The following is a 26,700-nucleotide window of genomic DNA, read 5'->3' on the forward strand; positions in this document are numbered from 1 at the left end:
TTTGGGAGGCTGAGGTGGGTGGATCACCCTAGGTCAGAAGTTCAAGACCAGCCTGGCCAACATGGCGAAACCCCATCTCTACTAAAAATACAAAAATTAGCCGGGCGTGGTGGCATGCGCCTGTAATCCCAGCTCCAATGAGTCTTCCTAGAGAGCACATGTTTCCACTTGAAGAATATAAGAAAACTGAGTACTTAAGGGACTAAACAAAGGCCAGACTACTAGCTTACAGTTCCCTATGGGTAATGAAAGATATCTTAAAACTGGTTAGCCACCCAAATTATTATTATTATTTTATTATTATTATACTTTAAGTTCTAGGGTACATGTGCACAACGTGCAGGTTTGTTACATATGTACACATGTGCCATGTTGGTGTGCTGCACCCATTAACTCATCATTTACATTAGGTATATCTCCTAATGCTGTCCCTTCCCCCTGCCCCCTCCCCACAACAGGCCCCGGTGTGTGATGTTCCCCTTCCTGTGTCCAAGTGATCTCATTGTTCAATTCCCACCTATGAAGCCACCCAAATTATTAAAAACAAAAACTGTTATTTGAGGAATGTAAAGAGCCATAATAGGACTTTTAGCTTAGGAAAGGCCAATAAAACCTACAAAGTATAATCAGTAACTTTTGAAAGATTTTGGAAATATTTTAGAAATTTTGAAATACATTTGAAATATCTGAAGTATGAAAAGATGACCATATAGCTAACCAGAATATTTTGCAGCCAGAAAAAGGAATTCTGAGAAAGAATTAAATTTAAATTGTCCTTAAAACAGTTAATCTTGAGACTGAAAATAACTTTTCTAAGTGTAAGCTTACTTCATTACAGTACAAATGTCTTACTGATAATACTTCTGAATGTAAAGACAAATTAAGACTGCTCCAATTAATACAACAGAATAAATAACTAAAGGCCATGTAACAAAACATAAAACTCTCTCTAAAAATGAAACTCCATATACAGGTAAGACTTGATTGCTTATAGTAGAAAAAAAGTTACTATTAAAAAAATTCTAGCAAATGGTAAAAGCACTTATAGATCAGTATTGATTTTTGTGGTGATTTAATGACTTGCAATACAGTGTTTGTTTTCACCAGGAAAAACATCTAGGATATGTACATTACCTCAGAAAACACATTTAGGTCTGTGACAAGTTCAGTATCAATGCTTTAAAGAGCAATGGAAAACCTATGGTCATTCACCTCAAATTTTAAAGCAGAATGAAGTCTTCATACTAGATGATCAACTGAGGCCCTGTACTTAGTCTCAATGAATAATTCATCACTATTACTAATGAGACGAGTGTTAAAAATACAGACTTTCAAATCAGACTACCTAGTCTGAATCACCCTTCTTCCTCTTACTAGCTATGCAACACTGGACAAGTTACTTTACTACTCCATGCCTATTCTCTGATCTGTATTATGAAAATAATAATAATACCGCATAAGGTTGTGAAGATCACATGAATTATATTCAATAACACTTAGAATACTGACGTTTGGTAAACATTCAATGTTAGCTACTACTATCATTATTCACTGAATTCTATTAGGTATGGAACATTATACCCCAGTACTATGGCAAGCTACAAACAAAGGTGCATTATTTATACCCTAAAGATAATAAATTAAGTAGAGAGAAAAAAATTATCTTACATGATATATTTTAACTATGAAAACTATATACACATTTGTGACAATTAGATTCATAAGTTTACATGTCTAGTGTTTTATTTTTCCACCATTTCCTTAGATCACAGAAGCCTAAGCAAATTCTCAAAGTTTAAAAGGCAGCCACATCAAAAGGTGTGATTAGAGCAGAAACTTTTAATCTCAGTATTTCCTAAGCTCAGTATTCCATCTTCTGAGGACACTTTATAGTCACACAAAAACTCCAAAATAAATACCATTCTTTTCTGTCAATATTATGACTATAGAAACAACTTGTATTTTTCTCCATTTTATTATTTAAGATAATGTAACTAAGAAAATTAGACCTATCTTTATATCCAGGTCATTATATCTACTTTAGATTTCTGTAGTGATGTTCCAAATAATGATCCATTTATTATTAAATTTATTCTAGGGAGAATATATGAAAACACATTTCATACAAGTTCCTGTTATAGGATACTCACAAAAATACTATCATAAATTGTTGCTATTACTACTCAAAAATGAGTCATTCATATCCATTATATTTTAGAGGTCTAAGGCTATCTCATTAGGTCCTTAGGACATTTTGAATAGGAAAAAGCACAAGTCTAAAAGAAAACAATGTTTTTTAGTGTAATTAAACAGTGTGCTCCAAGAAGCTTAAATATGCCTAGTAGTGCTACTCTTAAAACTACTTATTTCTACCCTGTAACTTTGATTTGAGTCAGAGGAATGGCTAAGATGGATTCGCATCCATATTAGTAAAGAATACTTACTTCTGAAGCGACCTGGTAATAGGAATCATACTTTCCTTCAACTGTAATTTAGAGAAATCATCTTCTGAAACCTATTATTAAAAACATCAAATATTAAAAAATATTAAAAATATTATATAACTATAAAATTAAATGGTATTTACAATGTGATTAAAACATTAAAAAATATTTTCTACATTTCCAAAGAATTCTAATAATTTTCAAAAGAACATTAAATATTTTTATTTTTCATTTATTGTAAAAACATTCCAACTAACAACCATTTTTCAACTGTCCTAAAGTATACTTCTACACATGTGTCCATTAAAAATCAAGTCTTGGCTTAAAATTATGACTTTACTGAACAGGTTTGTATCTCAATGATGTTTAAAACAAGAGGGGAAAGAAGGATAGATTACATATTAACGTTATGATTATTAGAATGTAAGGACAGAAATTAAGAAATACAACTCAAATGAGCAGACTATGAAGGTTCTCAAAAGCTGATCCACTCATTTGTAATGAAAACTGAATTTCATATATCTACTGAATAACAATAAAACAATGACAATAAAAACAGCCATCATTTATTGAGTATTTACCATGTACCAAGCACTATACTAAGTACTTTATATAGTTTGTCTCAACAAACTATATATATACACATATATCTATCTATATTTTTATATATATATCTATCTTCTCAACATCCTCACTGTACAGAAAAAGAAATTGATCAATAAAATAAGCCCAGCATAGAAAGACAGACACTAAATAATAATCTCACTTCTAGGTAGAATCTGGGTGTGGGGACAGGGGAGTTGCAAAGATGTTTGTCAAAGGATACAACATTTCAGTTAGGTGAGAAGAATAAGGTCAAGAGATCTATTCTACAACATGGTGACTAAAATTAAAAACAACATATCGTATACTTGAAAATTACTAATGGAGTAGATTTTACATGTTCTCCACAAAAAGTACGTGAGGTAATTAGCTCCCCTAGCCATTCCATGATGTTTCAAAACATCATGTTGTACATCCAAAATATATATATATTGTCAATTAAAAATCAGTAATTTTTTAAATAGGAAACTGAAACTAAAGAGGTTAAATGATTTGCACAAATATTGCACTTGCTAGTAAGTGACAGAATTATAATTCACTATCACATTTGGGAAAACAGAAACTCTATGTTCTTAAACACTATACCTTTGTGGGAAAAAATTCATCATGTAGAATGGCAGTCCAAAACAGAAACAGATTTTCAAATTCCCGGGAAATACACAAATTGAAAAAATAAAATGGCTTTAAAATAAAACTTGATATGACTGTATTCATAACAGCCAATAAACACACAGCAACAAAATTAAATTTCAAATGACAAAGGTGTGTGGAGGAATCTAATGTTGAAAAAGTTTTCCAGGTCTCCCCGAATATAACTACCAGAAGATGGGCCATATAGATTAATTTTGTAGAGCATTACAAAACAACTCTTAAAACCCTTTGATACTATAGTTGTAACATCATCATAACTAAATAAGATGTTGGATTTATAACCATAAGTTAAATAGAACAATCTGTTTAGAGATAAACACCTACAGAAATCAAACAGAATTAAATGTTGAGTACATTACTTCCTAACAAAAAAGAATACTACTGCCACTTACAACATGTGTATATGGCATGCTTACTAACATGAAACTATAAGTAGGTCTATTAAAAAATGTAGAAAAAATCTTTATACAAATTCACAAATCTCAATTCATAAATCATGTTTGTGCTTACTTGTTTAATCTCTTCTTTTGGCTCTGTGGCCTTATTTTGATTAAAACGTTCTTGTACTGCTTGAAGGTTAAATAACATTTGTTTCAGGGCTTCAACAGGACCATGATGTTTGCCTCCAGAAAGAGTACAGCTCTAAGGTTAAAACAGTTGATAGTATAAGGTTAACCATCCAAACTCAGGGAAAGAAGAGTTTTATTTTGTATTAATTTCCCCTAATAGAAAACCAATGTAAAAATCCAAACAATATATGTCAATATTTTAAAAAATCAAAATTGTAACTCACCACTTCCCTATTCCGAAGCCCCAGGTGAAGTTACTTAGAGACAATCATGATTAACAGTTTGGAATATCCTTTCTAGTCACTGCTTTTTTAAAATAAATAATGCACGTTTATATTTATGACAAATTAATTTAGCACATTCAAAATCACAAATTTTAAATGAAATGAAAGGTCTTCAGAGGACAGGTAAGCCAACATGTTCTTTTCAGCTGATCAAGGACCAAAATTTCAAATACAGTATTCTCTGCACACTTTAAAACATGTTTTTATAACAGAATGCTAGCTTTTCACCTCTTCATGGGCCATACATTCCTTCTACCTAAGTAACACTCACAGCTCGATTACCACTGACCTTATTTGTGTTCAAAGAATGCAGCAGTGCTTCAGACACATAAGATGGTCAGGATTCTTTTAAGATAATTGGTGAGGGATATTTTAAAATTTCTTTTTAAAAGTCTTATCAGTCTATTAGTTTACATCTTTCAAATGAGTTTCTGTGTCCTAATAGCTATTTACCACGTAGCAAATAGGACTCTACAGATGTCTGTAATTTAATATATTTTAGCATAGACTGTGAACCATAAGTACTATTTAAACTTCAATTCTATAGAAAGTTGTTGATTAGCATAAGATACTCAAAGTAAGCAGTATGGCTAAAAAGATTTTAAAGACATTTCCACAGTTACAGAACAGGATATAAGAAACAGGGAGTGAAAAGGTAAAATGCCATAGCCATTGTAGAAAACAGTACAGGAATTCCACAAGAAATTAAACATAGAATTACTGAATGATCTTGCAATTTCCCTCCTAGGTATATATCCAAAAGAAGTGAAAGCAGGGATTTGGGTAGATATTTGTATACCCATGTTCACAGCAAAATTATTCACAATAGCCAAAAGATGGAGGCAACCCAAGAGTCCAACAACGGGTAAATGAATAAACAAAATGTGGCACATACATACAATGGAAAATTGTTCAATCTAAAAAAGAAAGGAAATTTTGACAAATGCTACAACATACATGATCCTTAAAGACATTATGCTAATCAAAATAAGCCAGTCACAACAAGATACATATATAATGATTATTCTTATACAAGGTTCCTACAGTACCAAGTCCATAGGGACAGAAAGTAAAAAGCTACTTACCAGGGGCTGGGGAGAGGGGGAAATAGGGAGTTAGAGTTTAATGAGTACAAAGTTTCAGTTTGAGAAGATAAAGTTCTGGTGATGGACAATGGTGATAGCTACACACAATGTGAAGGTACTTAATGCCACAGAACTGTACACTTAAAAATGATTAAAATGGTAAATTCTATGTTATGTATATTTTACCACAACAATATAAAAACATTAAAAAAAAAAAAAAAAAAAAAAAAACAGGGTAAAAGGATCCAGTTAGGATATACTCCTACACCCTGGGAGACAGCATCTGAGGCATAATCTCCAAATGTTCTGCATCTAGCCACTATCTTGTTTTAGAAATTCGACTGCCTTATGCCAACCATAATAGTTACAAAAGGCTGCCTCTGGAATTTATGCCTGAGCTGAGTGATTTTCATGCAAAGTAGTGGTCACAGTATCAAAAGAAGACAGAAAACTAGAAAACATACGAACTGTTTGTGCCACTGTTAATGAATGTTTTAAAAATATTGTATGGATAATACAATTTGTTCTGAGATTTGTCATTGACACCTGCTAGTAAATGTCTCTGGGTACATCTCTGTATATCTCTGACTCTTAGAACCATAGTGACATTTCATACATTCAAAAAACAAATTATTTAAACCAAACAGAACAAGAGGAGAACCCAATATACAGTCATCGCTGGCTTCTTGGGAGACTGTTTGCAGGACCTTGTGTGGATATAAAAGTTCAAGGAAGGCCAGGTGCGGTGGCTCACGCCTGTAATCCCAGCACTTTGGGAGGCCAAGGTGGGCGGATCACGAGGTCAGGAGATCGAGACCATCCTGGCTAACATGGTGAAACCCCATCTCTACTGAAAATACAAAAAAAATTAGCCAGGCGTGGTGGTGGACGCCCATAGTCTCAGCTACTCAGGGGGCTGAGGCAGGAGAATGGCCAGAAACCGGGAGGTGGAGCTTGCAGTGAGCCGAAATCGTGCCACTGCACTCCAGCCTGGGCAGCAGGGTGAGACTCCGTCTCAAAAAAAAAAAAAAAAAAAAAAAAAAGTTCAAGGAAGTTCAAGTCCCTGATTATAAAATGGCACAGTATTTGTATATAACCTATGCATATCTTCCTGTAAACTTTAAATCATCTCTAGATTACTTTTAATAAATAATACACAACGTCAACAGTACATAAATACTTGCATACTGTGTTTTAAATTATGTTTTACTGTTGTATTGTTATGTTTATTATTATTCTCCAAATTTTCAATTTGCAGTTGGTTGAATCTACGGATGTGGAACCCACACATACAGAGGACCAACTGTATACAAAGACAAATGAACCAACTAACAGTATTATAAATAAACAGCACAACCACACCAAAGGGAGTTGGGAAGAAAATAATTAACCTAAGTAACTCTGGAAAACAGTATTTTGATATGATGTTATAAGGCTAAAGATCAAAAGAGCAATATTTAGCTGGGTGTGGTGGCTCACGCATGTAATCCCAACACTTTGGGAGGTTGAAGCAGGTGGATCACTTGAGGTCAGGAGTTCAAGACCAGCCTGGCCAATATGGTGAAACCCTGCCTCTACTAAAAATATAAAAATTAGGCGGGTATGGTGGGTGCCTGTAATTCCAGCTACTCGGGAGGCTAAGGCAGGAGAATTGCTTGAACCTGGGAGCAAAGGCTGCAGTGAGCAGAGATTGTGCCACTGTGCTCTAGCCTGGGGAGACAGAGTGAGACTCTGTCTCAAAAAAAAAAAAAAAAAAAAAGCAATAGACAAATAATGTAATCTAGTTAGTAAATTCGTTAATTAGAGGAATATGGGTTAGCAATTCTAAAACTACTTTGCATGTATAATAAGACTGAACAAACAAACTTACTGTAGATAATGAAAGGACTCTCATAGGAGGAGAAAGTTACAAATAGGGAATGGGAAAAGCTAAAACAAATCATGGTATTAGACTGGAATCAGAGGTATCAATACGAACTCATGATTTTATACATATATGTGTTTATTTATAGGTACACACACATATACACATATATGTACACAGATCAACAGATAAAAAAATGTACATATGTGAGTATGTGTGGGTTGGTAAACTTGTTTCCTAGATCTTCCTGCTGACATAGTTTATAATGAACAACACCCTAGTAGCACTCAGCACAACTAATGCCTAGATCCTAGTTTCTAAATGCCATTTTCCAACACAAAGAACCATGGGTCCTCAAAGAACTGCTCAAAAAAGAATGGAGACATGTAAAAAGGACACAGGAGCCAACATGAAGGAACTCCTAATGGCCTAACCTGAAACAATTTCAACAGCAGCATAACTAATTATACTGTACTCTAAACCAAGAATAAAATAAATTAGTGAATCTGTATAATATAATTTACTAAACAAATATAAAGGAAAAGATAGTTTTTCATTATACAAGGTTTTCAGTTAATATAGAAACAAGACAGGATTCACAAATGGATACTAAAATTAGTAGACGAAAGTTTGAGGAGAAACAGGATATCTGCAAAGTCGCAAAGTTCTTTCTAAGATATTTAATAATTACAAGTAGAATCAGTATCTTTACTAAGGATAAAGATCACTTTTATCTTTATCCTTAGTAAGTGTTCAAAGTGAACTAAGTGTTCAAAGTTAATACAACCAGTTTTTACATATTCTATCTTTATTACATATTACTATTATTGCATTAATTTATCAATATATTAATGATATAAATATATAATGAGCATGATGCAGTGAGAACAGCACATCACTTCTTCAGCATTCTTGCCAAAAATGCATAACCTCATTCTAATCATGAGAAAACTTCAGACAAATCCAAACAGAAAACCTCTACAAAACAAGTGACTGATCCTACAGACCTGCAGATGATCTGGCAAACAAAGAATTCAAAATAGCTGTTCAAAGAAAACACAGCAAACATCAACAAAACACACAGAAAATAATTCAGAAAGATGCACAGATACCAACAAACAAACACAAGAAACATGAAAAACCAAGAAAATATGACACCACCAAAGGAATATAATAACTCTAGTAACAGACTCCAATGAAAAGGAAATCAGCAGATTGGTGGGAAAAGAATTCAAAATCTTTTTTTTTTTTTTAAATCAATGATACAAAAAAACCACAGAGAGATAATTTGACCAAATCAGGAAAACGATTCACAATATGAGCAACAAAGTCAACAAACAGAAATCATAAAAAAGAACCAAACAGAAAATATGCAGTGAAGAATTCAATGAATGAAATTTTAAAATACAATAGAGAGCTTAATAGACTTGATAAAATAGACAAAGAATCTCTGAACTTGAGGATAAGTCACTTGAAATTACCCCATCAGAGAAGGAAAAAGAGTAAAGAAAGCCTACAAGACTTGAAGGGTACTATAAAATGAACAAATGTCTTATCATGGGAATTCCACAAGGAGAAGAGAAGTCAAAAGGCATAGAAAACCTATTTAATGAAATCATAGCTGAAAATTTCCCACATTTGGGAAGAGATATGGACATTCAAATCCAGTAAGCTCAATGGCCCCCAGTAGATTTAAGCTAAAAACAGCCTCCCAGAGGCACATTATGGTTACACCGCAAAGGCAATTCTAAAAACAGCAAGAGAAAACCATCAAGTCACATGTAAGGGAGTTCCCATTAGACCGACAGTGGATATCTCTGCAGAAACCTTAAAGGCCAGGAGAGGATGGGATGATATATTAAAAGGGTCGAAAAAAATATCACAAGCCAAGATACTATGTCCAGCCAAGCTTTCCTTCAGAAATGAAAGAGAAATAAACTCTTTCTTATGTAACCAAAACCAACAGAATTCACCACTACTAGACCTGCCTTACAAGAAATGCTCAGGGGAATTCTACATCTGGAAGCAAAAAGATAATCACTGTCATGAAAACACATGGAAATATAAAACTTACTAGCAGAGGGAAAAGAATAAAACACTACTACAGAAAACCACCAAACCATAATGATAATATGAGGGGAAAAAAGGAAGAAAGAACATATAAAATGACCAGAGTACAGTAAACAAAATGACAGGAATATGTCCTCACTTATCAATATTAACCTTGAATGTGAACAAATTGAATTCCCCAGTTAAAATTTGAAATGGACTTCCTGAGTAGATAAAAATAACATTGTCCAACTATATGTTGCCTACAAGAAACTCCATTCACCTTTAAAGATACACATAGACTTAAAGTGAAAGAATGGAGAAAGATATTCCACACAAGTGGTAACCAAAAGCAAGTAGGAGTAGCTTTACTTATATAAGACAAATTAGACTAAGTCAACAATTGTAGAAAGAGACAAAGAAGGTCATTATTATGGTTTAAGATTTCCCATTACAACTTACCTTTAAGAAATAATCACTTGTGGAATATAAATTAGTATTATCCATTACTGCAGCATTATTCACAATAGTCAAGATACAGACTCAAGTATCCATCAACAGATAGAAGGGTAAAGAAAATGTGACATATATATACAACAGAATATTGTTCAGCTGGGCCAGGCGCAGCGGCTGAAGCCTGTAAACCCGGCACTTTGGGAGGCCAAGGCAGGCGGATCACAAGGTCAGGAGATCAAGACCATCCTGGCTGACACGGTGAAACCCCGTCTCTACTAAAAATACAAAAAAAAAAAAAAAAAAAAAAAAAAAAAAATCAGCCAGGTGTGGTGGTGGGCGCCTGTAGTCCCAGCTACTCAGGAGGCTGAAGCAGGAGAATGGCATTAACCCGGGAGGCGGGGCTTGCAGTGAGCCGAGATCGCACCACTCTTCTCCACCCTGGGTGACAGAGCAAGACTCTGTCTCAAAAAAAAAAAAAAAAAATATATATATATATATATATATATGTATATATATATTGTTCAGTCTTCAAAAAGAAAGAAATCCTGTCATTCGTGACAAAATGTATCACTCTGGAGGACATTATGTTAGGTAAAATAAGCTAGGAGCAGAAAGATAAATATCATAGTTCCCATTTACATGGGAAAGCTTACTAGCTTATCTCATAGAAGTAAAGAGTAGAACAGTGGTTACTGGAGACTGGGAAAGGTAGGAGGGAGGTAAGGAATAGAGAGAGATTGCTTAAAGGATAAAAAAATTATAGCTAGATAGAAAAAAAAAAGTCCTAGTGTTCTAAAGCAGTATCAGCTAACTATAACTAACAATAAATTATTATATATTTCCAAATACATTAAAGAGAGGATTTTTGAAAGTTCCCAACACAAAGAAATGATAAATATTTGCGCTGATGGTAACTTAAAAATTAGTATCTACATATTATTCATAAATTTTTTAATAAGTTTTAAAACTTTTCATTTCACCTACCTGATTATCATTATTTAGAAAGTCTTCAAGAACCCCTGTAGCACTCTTTGCCCTTGAAGTTTGTTGAGGACTATCATCAGAGTTAACAGGAATAGGAGATTTGCTAAACAGGATTTAAAGGATGCAAGATAGTAATTACGTTCCCAATTTCTAAAAAGTAAACAGTACATGATTTAAGAATTCTCATTTAAATACAAGTAATCACCAAGAAATAATCATCATGGATATGATCCATATTAATGTTGTATGGTAATTCCCTTACCTTCTCCCTAAACTGATACCAGAATCCAACCCCTTCTTATCTCCCTGCTTCTCTTTTCAAGTTTTAAGTAAACACTATGAAGAAACTGAAGATATCAGCATTCAGCTAAACAAGGCCTGAACTATAGACTATGCTCCACAAGTTCACCTTGTTTGAAATAAACAGTACATTTTTCCAATTAAACATTGTTACCAGATAATAATCAACAACCCCATGAACTATTAAAAGTTTTTACTAGAATGGCAGTTAAATGTTCTCCTACTTGAAGGCAACAGAACAGACTTCCCCTTTATAACTGGTATTAACATAAAGGACAGATTATTCTGGAAAAAGAATTCTGAAATTAACATTCCTGCATGCAATCTCAGTCCCACTCATTGTATGACCTTAGGTAATTTATCTGAATTTCAGTTTCAACATTTGTAGTCCCATCTATCTCACAGATATATTGCATAAACTGAATTAATTTTCTATGTACCTAGTACATTTAATAAATACCCATTTTTTTCCTGATATTCACGGGGTAGTAGAGGAAAGGGTATCCCCAGCAAAAATAAGAATGTTCCAAGAATCCAATTCTATTAATCACAAAAATGAATTCAACCTATTTCTCTCTTATTCTTACATCACTATAAGGTATGTTTGTAACTCAAGAACTCAGATGTCTAAGAATCTTTTTTTAACATTTACACAATGCTGATGTTTTTCTTAATAAGCATGCTTCTTTATTGACATATTTGATTTCTAATTCACAAGCTCTTTCATACTATCAGGTAGTCCTTTCTCCGATTCTTTACTAACACTTTGTAGATCTGCCCATCTGTTATTAAAAAACATTTACCACACTGTTGAAGACGGGTAAAGAGTACATAGAGGTTCATTATATTATTCTACTTTCGTAATTTATTTGAGCTTTTCCATAATAGCTGTTTTAAAAAAGCAATGATCTGATTGTGGTTTTGCTCTACCACTTAAAACACTACCTTGAGTACTCCTATTCCATTTTGTTTTTGATGACAGGTTGATAATAATTTGTCAATCTCAAACTGAGATCTATTCCTTCTCAGCAATTCATCACTAGTTTTATCTACAAACATTCCCATCACAATATAAATTCAGTCTTCCAAATTGAATTGTTATATGCAAGGTACTCAGCCAAACTATTGATAGTATTAATTATACAAGTTAGAAGTTACATTATCAAATTATAAAATACATTAAGTACATTCAAAAATTTTAAGCACCTCTGATACTACTTGCTTGCCCATTTTGGTTCCAATTAAAATCAAAGTATTGCAGCTATGATACTTTATTAATACACAGAACAAGTGATAAAATAAGCAACTAGGAAACAAGAAGGATAAGAGAAGTTAAGCATTACATGAACTCATTATCAACCTAAGTTTAAATATATATATCTCAACATATATATGAAATATATGTGATATATATGAAATATATATGGAGAAATTAAGCTAAAAGGAGAAAACAAAATATTCTAGATAATCATCATCACTACTAAAATTTATAAGAGAGCTCATTCTAGGTCAGAAACTTTATATTCATTTTCTAGTCAAATTAATCCTCACAATAACCCTGAAGCAGACATTATTTCTCCATCTTTAAAGTTTAGAGAAGTCAAGTAAATTTACAAGGCCATACAGCAAGAAAATGGCATAGGTAGGCTTCTAAATTGGAATTATAGTCAATGTCTACATTCTGAAAACAGACAATCAACTGAGAATAAAAAAAAAGAATCCAGGAACTAATAGACTCTGTCTATAACAGAACGAAAGTTTAGACAACTAAAGATAATAAATTATCAAAGCCTAAGGCATGATATGGGGTTAGCAATAAGGCATTTCTGATAATAAAAAATGTACCATCATTTAAGGAAAACAACAACTAAAAGGGAAAGTAAAATGTAAACAATAAGAAATCTGTAACTCTAGGCCGGGCACAGTGGCTCAAGCCTGTAATCCCAGCACTTTGGGAGGCCGAGGCAGAAGGATCACGAGGTCAGGAGTTCGAGACCAGCCTGGCCAACATGGTGAAACCCCGTCTCTACTAAAACTACAAAAATTAGCTGGGCATGGTGGTGCAGGCCTGTAATCCCAGCTACTGGGGAGGCTGAGGCAGGAGGGCAGGAGAATGGCTTGAACCCAGGAAGCGGAGGTTGCAGTGAGCCAAGATGGTGCCACTGCATTCCAGCCTGGGTGACAGAACAAGACTCCATCTCAAAAAAAAAAAAAAAAAAGAAATTTGTAACTCCATTATATGGAGAGAATATAGAGGAACAGAGGAAAAGCTTTAAGTCAGAAGAAAATAACAAGAATTTCATAACCCTACTCTGCAAAATAATTGTTTCTGGTTCTAATCCCTCATATTAAGATGCTTATCAATATTTTATAATGAAACAAAATGAACACATAACCAAGACAGATGTTATATAAAGTACCTAAGGTTATGAAACATCATACCATCTTGTGGTAATAAACGAAAAATGAAATTTAAAGCAAGTAACACAAAGCTATGTTCTATGGAATTACAATATTATTAATCACCATTCATTTAAATATAAATCAGATATTCACATGATATTTTTCATTTGGAAAACTAAACAGTTTTTCCATTGTCACTTACTTACAAAGTAACAGGAATATTTTCCCATGATCTTTCTGCTTCAAGTTTATCTAATGAGCAAGGACTGTCATCCTTTTTCATGGACTTTGGTAATTCTTCAGTACACTGCTCTAGATTTCTCTTGGCCTTCAAGATAAGCAATTCAATTTTGTCACCTAATTGTAAAAGATGACTATTAATCCTTAAAGAAAAAAATTAATGTAAAGCATAGCAAGATCTCACAAAGTCAACAAGAGTTCTGATCATTTGGAATGTACATTCATCTATAACAGCAAATTATGTTACAATGTGACATCTCAAGCAAAGAAAAAAATGGGAGAAAAGACATATTCTAGGTACAAAATGCTGTATGTGAAGATTATAAGCATTTTAAAAAGATGTATGACATGAAAACAAAACATAAAAACTCCCAGATATCACATCAACTTACAGCATTTCTTTTGGTTTAAAAAAAAAGAAAAAGAACTATAAGCTATAAACAAAGTATTACCACTGAATGGCTTTGTGGATTGTCCTGGGAGAAGTGGATTCTCACATTCACATTGACTATGTTCAAAATCACATTTGTATTCATTAACTAATTCTTTATCATCGCTCAAGGAATTTGAAAAGTTTGAAGGTTCAAAAGCATATTCAAAACAATCTAATTTATTCATAAGCTGAGAAGTTCCTTGTGCCTGATGACTGTGTCTATGGGAACACTGATCATCTTTAAATATTTGACAAACCCTTTGACTATTTGCATCAGGTAGCAAGTCTTGATTGTGGAGCCAGACTGGGTATTTGAAATCAGGTATACTAGTTATCCCTGAAACATTAAGGTCAGATTTCTGGCTAGTGAGCCATCTTGGATAATTCTTTTCAAGACTGTGTTCTGAACTGTCCTTGAAAGACGATTTCTTGGGAAAAGACAAAGATGATTCAGAAACGCAATTATTAGTCCTATTCATAAGTTTTGGGTTTTTTAGCCTACCACATTGCTTTCCATTTATATTTGTGCATACAACAGGAGTAACAAAGTTATCCTTGCCCACGGGAGTGGAGGGTCCTTGAAAATTTGGATTCTTCTCAACGTCCGATGAACCCAGTCTTCCATGGCATTTCTTGTTTTTCTTGTTCGTTCGGTGACTAGGTCCAACATAAGTATAAGAAAATGATCCATCTGCTGGGAGTCTTAATAGATCATCAGTTGTTAGGCTCATGGAGTCTATGTCATTAATAGTCTGTCTTCTACAGGAGATGAAGTTTGAGTGCTTTTTGTGATCAAGGTTTTCAAAAGCTGAAAAACAAAGAACAGTTCTGTTTATTACATACAAATATTTTATAATATCCAACAGTAAATGAGAATTAAGAATTTAAGAGTCATTTTGCTGCTTTCCCCTTATCCTCACTAAAGTTTCGATTAAAAGTATAAAAAGGTATAGGTTGATAAAATAGGATGTGCTTTTCTCACGATTCTTCATTCTGTGTTAATTTCTGCATGTTTCTCTCCAACCTCCTGAATTTTCCTGTGTTCTCGAATTTACTGTTTCTTCAACTTTTTTCATCTAGACATATTTGATACACTAATACAATCACAGTAACACTGGTCACTCAATATTGGCTGTAGCTTAGAAAAAAATATGCTATTAAACTAGGTGGAAAAATAACTTGTTTTCTCACCTACAAACCCTGCAATGGCATGGATTACACATAGAGAACAGCTCTTCTCATTCTTTTCTTCTGGAATATACTGACCACATACCCCTAAGAACTGAACACAAACTTTTTCTATTCTAGGGTCGTTCTGTAAGTGTTCAGTAAAGTAGTAATTGGCTTATCAACAACTGCATTTTCCAAACCTGTCTTCAAGGAAGCTTTATTATGGACAAACTCTTAACATCTTGTGAATATTACTGTTCCATAGAGAATTATATAATCATTTTACAAAAATACCCAGATCTCAATATTATGTTATTTTTACTCAAAAATAACAAAAATAATGTCAAACTTTACAATACTACAGTACATCTCTCAAATGCTTCAAAACATATGAACATAAAGAAAACATAAAAAATAAAAGCATACCATTGTTTGGTTTGTAAATATAGTTGCAGAACTGTGACATATTAGTAAAATCCTCATCAATGTTAATTTTTCCAGTACTGGTACCAGGATACATTTGGCTTAGATCAAAATCATCAATATAAGCCTGTAGAGCTTGAGAAGCAGATCTGTACAGCTTATCTTTATAGTGATAAGAGCCATCAGAATTAGAGGAATTACTATCACTCAGGCTGCAGCTTGCCAGCAGCGAAGATACTGAAGATTCTCGAGAACAAAGTCTATGTTTTGTCTTTGATTTTGCCATGGCTTCTTCACAGTGGATTATTTCTATTCATTTCCCTTAAAAACAACTGTAATACAAAAACAAAATGTTAAGGTGCCAATTAAAATAGTGACCATATACAAACAAAATTACTAAATATGTAAACCTTTCATAATTTTCTTTAAAGAATAAAATCCATTATCTATAACAGACACTCCTTGTTTGGAATTGTAGATTTTTTGTTATCTTTATTATTGTGAATTTCTTAATCAATGATTTAGAAAACATTTTGTGAGTACCTACCACGTGCCTGGAAGTATGTATACAAAAATAATCTGAGAATATACATGGAAAAGACCAAGGAAAGAGTACTCACTCCTTAAAAAGTCCTAAAAACTACTTACGAATAGTCTTTTCCCTTATGGTGATATATTCTATGACATCACAATACCTAAAATTCCCCTATACACAATATTTTTCAAATCATAAGCCTACCACCATGTGCTGCAGATAATAGTGCTCAATAATTTTTTAAAGCCATCAAATGAAGTATTCAAAAGAAGAAGGAACAAAGGAGAATATTTACTTTCAATGTTATAAATGCTAGTACATTTACAACATTTAACTGTAAATAAACTGTAGGTCTTATTCTGGAATGAGCTAGCAATATGCACGTTTCCTAACATAGTTAATAACCATTTCCTGACCTTCGTTTTTTGCTACCACCCTCCCTATTTTCAATTCTTATGTTAAATGGATTCAGCTCACCTCTTTTAAAGGAAGCTTAAATAATGTGAAAATCAACTCAACGTGTTCTTCTTACTGCTTGTCCGTTCTTAAAATTGAGAGAATCCCTGTCCACCTCAGTACAGTAATAGGATGCATATTTGAAAACCTAAGAAATAACAGAACGAAGCGGCACTAATTCAGTCCATGATGACATTCTTTTTAAAATTAAAGCAATTGATTTCCTATACTAAAAAAGTATTGTTGAGGACTTAACATATGCTATGATGTTATAATGTTTAATTTTTGGCTATAATTTTAGAAATATTTAAGTTATAACAACTTGTAATCTTAGTAACTATTAAATTTGGCTTTAAAATATCGAAACTTTTCTTATTAAATAAGAGACAAAGTAAAACATCATCCTACCACAGCCTTAGAGCATACAATGGCCATTACAAGAGATCTGACCGTGGTCAGTGCAAATGGCAGAACATAAGGAGGTAACAGTTGTTTCGTCTCATTGATTTCTCTGAATGCTGTAATACTGGTATTATCTCTGACGAATGGCTAAACTAAGCCAGCTTCACCTTTTTCGTATCCCTTTTATTTAAAGAAGTTTAAATTCACTCAAATAAATTTGTTTGGATAAGCCTGACCAAACGTTTTCCCTCTTTGAATGCCGAACAGGCTACTGATTTTATTTTACAAAACCTTAAAAGAGAAAGCTGTTGTACTGGTATCCGTAAGTGGATGATAACATTTACTAGTTATTTCAGCACACAGGACAGACAAAAAGAAAATGCACAATTTAAGTTTTATTATGAAAAGTTTTCCAACTTTTCCCCAAAAGTGTACGCAAAAGTAGAATCATTCAATAAACCCCTATGCACTCATTATCCTGCTTCCAACAATCACTGAACAGATCCCAATTGTGGCTGAAGGTGGGTATGGACCCACCCACTTCTTCCCACTTCAGCCACAGGATTATTTTGAATCCCATATATCTCACGCAAATCCCATATATCTTACCATTTCCTCTGTACAGGCTTCAGTTCGAATCTTCAAAAGAAAATCCATCACGCAGAAAAACAGAATTTTAAACTTATTGACAAGAAATTTCAACTACCTTTGATTCAAAAACAGAACGTTCAGTGTCAAATAGCCAATGGGAATATCGCACAGGAAATTAAGAACAACTCTTGGAAATAGCTCTGTGACTCCTAAGTTAGGAAAGGGAACGTTTGTTTACTCAGCAGCAGAAAGCCAGGAACCCACGACTGGTCAGCGAAGGTCGCCCGCACCCCGCGCTGCGCATCTTTCCCCTACCGGGCGCTCTGAATTCCAACTTTTCCAGCCCCAATCAGGCGACACCCTCCCTTTGATGTTCCACCGCCCGGCAGTCACAGACACAGACAAGGTCTTCAAAGAGGTGCTTTTCACTCCGAAACCATTTATTCAGCAACCAGGGCGAGCGCCGCAATGGACTGAAGGAGAAGTGTTCGGAAGCGACAGACCCAGAGCGCAAGCCTCTTCCCGTCGCCGCCTCAGGTCCCCAAACGCCTGTGTCAGGCCCCTCCGCCGCGTACCGCGACCCTGCCTCGTCCGGGGGGCACTCCCCCTACAGTGTTCCTCCTTCCACAGAGACTCCACAAGCGCCCTCCCTCAGGAAACGTCTCCTCCTCTTTCCTCGCCACTCTCCTTTCGCCTTTTCTCGGCTGTCACAGGATGGGACAACCCTCGAAAAGACACCGTCCTTCCCGGCCTAACTCACCTCTAAGGCCCCAAAATAAAAATAAAACAAAACAATAAAACCGCACACTTCCACAGCTCTCCGCCGAAAGCTCAGGCCTTTACCCAACGCGAGACACCGCAAAGCATCCCGAACCCGGACACCGCCCCGCCTCAAGGCTCGCCTCACTCGCAGCTTACTCAGCCGTCACAGCAGAGCTCAACGCCCGCGCTCGCTTTCAAACCGCCCCAACATGGCGCCGGCCTGCGGTGCGCACGCGCGGCAGTGGGGCGCCGGGCGCTAGGGGAGGCGAGGAAGCGGCCAGAGCGGAGAAGAGGATGCTGTGGAGCGTTAGGTCGCGACCCCTGCTGGGAGGTGCTGTTTCTCCCTCCTTTCTGGGGCTGGGAGGGGGCGGATGTGGGCTGCATCCAAGTCGCTGCCCCCCACGCCCTCCCAACCTCGTCACAGCTAGTCTTGGCCAGTTTGCGCGGGGACTGGCTGATCTCCCTTCGGCCGGCCCCGGGGTCTGCGGGAGGGCACTGGATGGGGAGGGAGACTTAAGGGCGCTGGCGGTCGTCGTTCCGGTTGCTGAGAGTCGGCCCCACAGCTCCAGTTTTTCCAAGTGAGCTCAGCCTCCCCGCTTTCAGAGCATCCCCCGCCAAAAATAAGACATCATCTCAGCTAGTAGGCAGCCTCCCTCACCACTTCTTTCACTCCCCTTCAGTGCCTTTCCTATCACACCCCGGAGCCTCTCACACACAAAGCTGATGGGAGATTGGAGAGCCGAGTTTAGCCAGGGATGGGATTTAACAAACTCCTAGGGAACCTTGATTCCCAGGGAAGAATAGCAGTGACCCAGCACGGATTGGGTACCCAGTCAGGCAGCCCAGACAGAGGGACATTATACAAACAGATGTAAAGACTCACTAACATGTGTAAACCTGATTGCAAGTCTGGAAAGAATCCAGTTTCAACCAATTGGTGTATACAAAAAAGAGGCCATCCCAATCTTGGTTTGTGTTTATTTTCCACTGACCCTATGAGTGAAGATATCCTTGACCATGACTCCATCTGAATATGTTCCAGCTCATCCGATGTTCCATCACCAGGTAATACAACTGTAGTCTTACTGTTTGTGCTTTCTTCTTTTTACTCTTTGTGGCCTACTAAATTTTACCTTCCCTTTTCTCTTAACAAATGAAAAAGCCCAGAAGCTATAACGTTCAGTTTAGTGGTTAAACACAAGTCTATTGTGGCAGTAATAGTTGGTGATTTGAAAATAAGACATACCCTCCTAGCGGTATGTCCCAATAATCTTCAAAGTGTCTGGATCAGTTAATATCAAGTAGGTTTCTAATAGGAAATCAAGAACGGTGTTTTATGCTAAGACAAGCCCTGTTCAGGGATTAAACAAGGATTGTTAATGACATGAGCTTAAAAAGTTAGATTTTGGTATCCACGTTCCACCTAAATGTCTTTTTAAACTGAGTTTCTTTAAAACGGTTTCTTGGCCGCGGCCGGTGGCTCAGGCCTGTAATCCCAGCACTTTGGGAGGCCGAAGCGGGTGGATCACGAGGTCAGGAGATCGAGACCATCCTGGCTAACACGGTGAAACCCCGTCTCTACTAAAAAATAGAAAATATTAGCCGGGCGTGGTGGCGGGCGCCTATAGTCCCAGCTGTTGGGGAGCCTGAGGCAGGAGAATGGCGTAAAACTGGGAGGCGGGGCTTGCAGTGAACCGAGATGGCGCCACTGCACTCCAGCCTGGGCCACAGAGCGAGACTTCGTCTCAAAAAAAAAAAAAAAAAAAAAAAAAGTTTCTTAAAGATTCTAAGTTTTATCTTTTAAAGTTTTTTGTACTAACTTTTTCTTTCATCTTGGGGCGCATATATAGCAAATGTTTCCTAGTGAAGACAAAGTATAGACAAAGGGCATTGAGAAAATACAAAGGAAATTATCAAATATATTACCTAATTCATGGATCTAAATATTTCTACTTCTGCTTTGTTTCCTCGCAGGTTAAGAAATATGGAGATTTCCACAGGGATTTGGAGAGGAGCCCCAGTGGTTACTAAAATTCTGAATTAAATCTGTGAGGAAAGGTAAAGAAACCAGGACTCTGCTAGGAAAAAGGAGGTTATAATAATGGTTTACTAAAACTTTTCAAATATAGAGGCTATCAACTACTTGTTGTGCCTTGCTGGAGAATTAAATAAGAGAAAATAGATTTATGTCCAACCTAAAGAGTTTTAGGTGAGAGCTAAGGAAGAAATGTTCTAATAATTAAACTTTAAGAAGGTTTATTTAAGTGCTTAAGGAGGCAGATCTTTGGAGACTTTTTTAAATGATGGATTTACATGTGTCCATTTTTTAAAGAGAAACTAACCATTTTGATAACCTAGTAAAGGGCTCCACACTGTTTCAAGCATTTTTACATATATTAATTCTCATAATGATTCAGTGAGATAGATATTATTATCCCCATTCTATAGATGTGGAAATTGAAGTTCAAAGATTAAGCAATTTACCCAAAATAATATAGCTGGTGCTAAGTGACAAAGTCAGGATTTGAATCCAGTTCTGCTTTCAACTTACCGGCCAGCTTCCCCTTAACTGAAAGCTGGATGATGAACCAAACGACCAGTGAGACTGCAGCTTCCTGAACTCATTCACAGCAGAAATAGTATCTAGTATCTTACTCAATTGTTGTTGCTACACCTACCATGGTGCCTGTCTCAGTCCTTTTGGGCTGCCATAAGAAATTACCAAAGACTGAATGACTTGTAAACAATAAATTTAATTCTCAGCGTTCTGGATCGTGGAAGTCTGAAATCTGGGTGCCAGAGTGGTTAGGTTCTGATGAGGGCCCTCTTCTTGTTGCAGACTGCTACCACTTCTGGCAGTGTCCTCACATGGCAGAAGGGGCCAGTGAGCTCCCTGGGGTTTCTTTTGTGAGGGCACTAATCCCATTCATAAGGGCTTTGCCCTCATGACCTAATCATCTCCTAATATCACCCTGGGAGTTAGGATTTCAACATATGAATTTTAGGGAGACATAAACGTTCAGTCCATTGCAGTTTCTAACTTCAAGTAGGGTTTAGTACATTTGAATTCAGTTGATTTAAACTTGATCCTATCTGAGGAGGTGACATTTAAGCAAAGATATCTATGAAAGAGTTATATGAACACATTGCAGAAGAAAGTGACAAGCAGAAAGAACAGCAAGTACAAAGAACCTGAAGTCAGAAATTGCTTGATTGTATTTGAGGAACAGCCAGGAGATCAAATGATTGGAGCTAAGTGAACAAGAAGAAGCCCGGTAGGAGGTATATTTGAAGAGGAAGCCAGGGGCAAGATCATGTAGTGCCACTGCTACTCACTTTAAAAAGATTAATCCTCAAGAACACATAACCAACAGCTCATGATGCTTCAGAAGAGAAAGGACGCATGATTAAACTGTTAGAAATTAAAATTATTTTTTGAATGTCTATAATATGCCAGGCACTGGATAGAACCTTAAGCATATCATCTCATTTAATCCTCACACTAATTCTACAAGACAGATATTATCCTGATTTTATACCTTGAGAAAAATGGAAAAACAGAAATACTAAGTAACATGCTTCACAGAATTAATAGGTGGCAGAGACAAGATATGACCCAGGTTTCTGATTCCAAAGTCTAGATTTTTCTACTATGCCACAGTTTCTTGTTTGAAAGACTGTAAGCAGAGAGGGGTTCATGCATACATGCATTCATCAAGTAATTGTGTTCATTTCTATGTGATAGGCACTATAGAAATAATATTAAAATGTAAGATAGCACTTCTTAAGTTTTTATATGATTATATTCTTACCAGTTGTTTGTTTTTAAAACTTTGCAGACAGATGGACTACAAGGCAATTGCCCAAAAAACTGTCCAAGAAGTTTTAGGTTATACTCAAGATACATCAGGCTGGAAAGTGGTTAAAATTTCAGTAAGAAAATAAGTTAAAATATGTTTCAAGAGTTTGTTTTTAAGTAAGAAACAATTCATTGTAAAGATTTTTTTAAAAAAAGTATTTTCTGTGCCAGGTGCAGTGGTGTGCACCTATAGTACCAACTACTCAGGAGGCTGAGATAGGAGGACTGCTTGAGCACAGGAGTTTGAGGCTGTCATGCACTATGATTGTGCCTGTGAATAGCCACTACAGACTGGGCAACATAGTGAGACCCTGTCTCTGAAATATATATATATATATTTTTTTTTTTTTTTTTTTCTTTTACCAACCAGAAAAAACGTTTTTTTACTTTTGTTTTTCATTTTCATTTTTCCTGCATTTGACAGCTAATTATTTGTGGATTTTTATTCCCCTTTGAGAAAAAGATAACTGTTTCCAGTAAGGCTTCTAGAAAATTCCATGGAAACCTGTGAGTACAATCTTCTATTTGCAAGTACTGTTTTAAATTCAATGCCATTGATATATCTGGAATTTCAGTGCTGCTTCATTAGCTATAATAAATTATTTTATAGTAATAAATAGAAATTATTGTCACTAGGCTGAAATGTGATATTAATATAGCAGTTAGATACCATCTAATCTTCTATTTTCGAATCTGATCACAATCAGATAAAAAATCTCTTATAATTACTAATTCACTAAAATAGGAAATTTTCACTTCAAGAAATAATTACTATAAGAGCAGATTGGTATTTTCTTGCTAACAGTAATATTTTATGGAATTTTAAACCCTTCATATGTCCATTAAATGAACCATTAACAAGTAAAGTTTATTTCTTCATTTTATTTTATTTTTTTGAGACAGGGTCTGGCTGTCACTAGACTGGAGTGCAGTGGCATAATCTCGGCTCACTGCTATCTCTGTCTCCTGGGCTCAAGCAGTCCTTCCACCTCGGCCTCCTGAATAGCTGGGACTACAGGTGCACACCACCACGCCCAACTAATTTTTATATGTTTTTGTAGAGATGGGGTTGCCCAGGCTGGTCTCGAACTCCTAAGCTCAAGGGATCTGCCTGTCTTCGCTTCCCAAAGTGCTGGGATTACAGGTGTGGGCCACTGTGCCCGGCCTACTTCCTCATTTTAAATATGCATTTTTTTCTGTGTGCTTCTTTTAAATATACTTTTAAGGATCAAATTATTTCAAATACAAGTACCCTAAGGGAAAGTCTGTTTACTTTTTTTAGCTTAATCTTTCAGAGTTCATTTATTGCTCATGATAGTACATCAGGGCCATCAGATCATCATAAATTTTATTCATTTCCCTTCCTTTTGGTGTCCACTCCTTCTTTCAACTACCTCATTTTATGTTTCTTGGTTTTTTTAAATTTCACTAAAATTTACCTATATTATATTTCAACTCAATTTTTTACCATTGGACAAAGCTGATATGCTTTCTCCCACTCACTTTAACAATTATCAGGAAAATAATCCCTACCTTATCGAAATAATGATTCCAATAGAGGCACTTTCAAAAATAAACTGAGGGAGGAGTGGGTATGGTCAAGCCTAGGTACACTAGGGGAATTAACTTTTGGATAATATGGCTTTTTGGTATCTTACAGATCAGACCAGTGCAGACAGCAACCTTGGCATTTTTTAAAAGCTTGGAAGTTATTATTTAGTCTACAAGTAATTATTGAGTATTTATATACAGGGTGCTATACAAATGCCTAGAGCCAAAGAATAGGTTCTGTTAAGCTGTTCTAAAGCTTTATTGGAAATTTTCATCAGAGGTATTTTACTCTTACATGCAAAACTAAACAGTTGGTACTTTTTGCACTCACAGTTTGAGTGAAATTTATATGCACTGTGTACTAGGTATTTATTGGTGCACAACAAATTATCCCATAACTTAGCTACTTAAACATTTATTATCTTATGGCTTCTCTGGATCAGGAATCCAGGAACAGCTTTGCTAGGTGCCTCTGCCTCAAGGAATCCACAAGGCTGTAATCAAGGTGTCAACTGGGCTTAGGTCTCATCTGAAGACTCGATTGAAGGAGGCTATGCTCCAAACTCACTCACATTGTTGTTGGCAAGATTCAGTCCCTCACGGGCTTGTTGGACTAAGGTCGTCAGTTCCTTGATGGCTCTTGGCTGGAAACTTCCTTAGTTCCTTGGCATATAGCCTCTCCATAGGGCTATTCAAAACATAGCAGTTTACTTCCCTCACAATGAGGGGGCTAGGAGACAGCAAGAAAGAGCAAATAAGGCAGAAGCCAATGTCTTTCTGCAGCCTAATTGCATAAGTGACATCCATCACTTTTGCAATATTCCTTAAATTACAAGTGAATCACTAGATCCAGCCCTGACACAAAGGGAGGAGATTACACAGAATGTCAGTACCAGGAGGTGGGGTTTATTGGGGATCACTTTAGAGGCTGCCTACTGCACAATGGTTTTTGGAAAACTGTCTTTTGATTCTGTTTTATAGTTGAGCTATAGTCTATTAAGTATCAAACAGCTTTAAATTTAACATTGATTTTAAAAGTACATGAAGCTCCATTTTACATGCATATTTTCTCCAGCATGACTCACTGCCTAGCCTAATTTTGTACATTTTTATGTACATAAGGAGAGTATAATGAAAGTAGTTTATATTTGTCAATATGCATTTTTTTCAAAATCAGCTATGGCAAGTATTTAGGTTCTTGTAAAATAAATCAAGCAGAATATGTTAGCTCATTTGAAGTTTACCTTCCCCAACCAGAAGTGAAAAGAAAGTGAGATTTTTATCAAATAGGGAGCAAAGATAGGGAACCTTAAAATTTTTTGGTGCTTCCAACAAAGCTTCATGGCTTTATTTTAAAAGTCAGGAATAAAAAGGAAACAAGAAATATGTGCATATGAATTTAGAATGGGCAACTAAATATAAACACTATACACTTTGGAGATATATGGTAGGTCCAGTGCAGTCTGCCAAACTAGCATCTGAGAGAAATGTAATACCTTAAAATGCCTTTTGGAAAAAAAGTGGGTTGCGCTGTCAAATAAGTTTCTAAAACACTTCATACTATATTATCTTTTTATTTTTCTATTTTCTTTTTTTGAAATAGGGTCTTGCTCTGTCACCCAAGCTGGAGTACAGTGGTGCCATCGTAGCTCACTGCAGCCTCTATCTCTCACCTCAGCCTCCCAAGTAGCTGGGACTACAGGTGTGCACCACCACACCTGGATAATTATTATTATTTTTTTTAGTAGAGATAAAGTCTCACTGTATTGCCTAAGCTGACCTTCAGCTCCTGAGCTCAAGCACTCCTCCCATTCCATCCTCCCAAAGTGCTGGGATTACAGGTGTAGGCCACCATGCCAGGAAAGATTCACTCTAAGGTTCAGAGAAGTCCTGAAGTAAAAAATTTGTTTAACTTCAATTCAAATTTTTCCAATTTTTCCAATTTTTTTTTTTAACCAAGAAGGTGCTTATAAAGCGTTGGCCAGCAGAAAGGATGATTGACCTCAGATTTGGATTCTGATAGAGGCTTTAAGTGACCAAATATGTACAGAGAAAAGGAGGTTAATTTTCGTTATTATTCTGTTGCCATCCTAGTGCAAGCTGCCATCATCTCTCAATGGATTATTTTAGTAACCTCCTAATCTCCTTGTGTCTACTCTTATTCAACTACATCCCACTCTTCACACAATGGCCAAAGTATATTTTTAAAATTATCATTCAGATTGTGTCACTTTGCTGCCTAAAATCTTCTAAAGGTATCCCATTGTATCTAAAAGTCCAGAAGAATTCTGCAAACTGAGACTTTGGGATAAGATGGGAGATAGGAGGCAGGGCCAATATGCAGCTCCCACTTGGACATACAGAACAGCCTGTGGGGTCTCACACCATGAACTTGTGCTCCAAGAACTACTGCAGGAACATACCAAGAAAACCAAAGGAATACACAGACCTTTGAAAGAAGCAGCACACCGCTGCAAATTCCATGAGACAGGTGAAAAACTGTGAGTTCCCAAAGTGTGGGAGGGGGAAAACCTGCCTCCAAACACACATCCCCACTGGGGAATCTGAAAATCCAGATCATGGGAG

The 26,700-nt window shown here is 35.9% G+C and overlaps 2 protein-coding genes across 21 annotated transcripts in view; one reads left to right on the plus strand and one right to left on the minus strand.

The window, feature by feature from the left end:
- Positions 1-19,054, minus strand: part of C19H18orf54 (chromosome 19 C18orf54 homolog) — a 35,160-nt gene extending 16,106 nt beyond the window's left edge. For 3 of the 6 annotated variants that reach the window (XR_011616869.1, XR_011616870.1, XM_071085293.1), the window contains exons 1-8: positions 17,961-19,053; positions 16,971-17,097; positions 15,962-16,290; positions 14,385-15,173; positions 13,899-14,049; positions 10,990-11,092; positions 4,209-4,340; positions 2,445-2,515 (exon numbers count right to left, since the gene is read on the minus strand). Coding sequence is in view for 3 of the 6 variants with exons in the window: in XM_071085293.1 (XP_070941394.1) it covers positions 2,445-2,515; positions 4,209-4,340; positions 10,990-11,092; positions 13,899-14,049; positions 14,385-15,173; positions 15,962-16,244 (1,529 nt within the window). In the remaining 3 variants the exon portion in view is untranslated. Of the gene's footprint in view, positions 1-2,444; positions 2,516-4,208; positions 4,341-10,989; positions 11,093-13,898; positions 14,050-14,384; positions 15,174-15,961; positions 16,291-16,970; positions 17,098-17,960 lie in introns of all 6 variants that reach the window. The other 3 variants (XR_011616868.1, XM_011754264.3, XM_011754263.3) reach the window with 3 other exon arrangements.
- The window catches only part of LOC105489431 (StAR related lipid transfer domain containing 6), a 38,310-nt gene continuing 30,505 nt past the window's right edge, over positions 18,896-26,700 (plus strand). The window contains exons 1-6 of one of the 15 annotated variants that reach the window (XM_071085294.1): positions 18,896-19,035; positions 19,747-19,769; positions 20,679-20,762; positions 22,544-22,637; positions 22,735-22,866; positions 22,988-23,070. In XM_071085294.1, coding sequence (XP_070941395.1) covers positions 22,548-22,637; positions 22,735-22,866; positions 22,988-23,070 — 305 coding nt within the window. In that variant the 5' untranslated portion in view covers positions 18,896-19,035; positions 19,747-19,769; positions 20,679-20,762; positions 22,544-22,547. The other 14 variants (XM_071085296.1, XM_071085299.1, XM_071085295.1 and 11 more) reach the window with 14 other exon arrangements.

Source organism: Macaca nemestrina, chromosome 19 (genome assembly GCF_043159975.1).
Source record: "Macaca nemestrina isolate mMacNem1 chromosome 19, mMacNem.hap1, whole genome shotgun sequence".
NCBI lineage: Eukaryota > Metazoa > Chordata > Mammalia > Primates > Cercopithecidae > Macaca > Macaca nemestrina.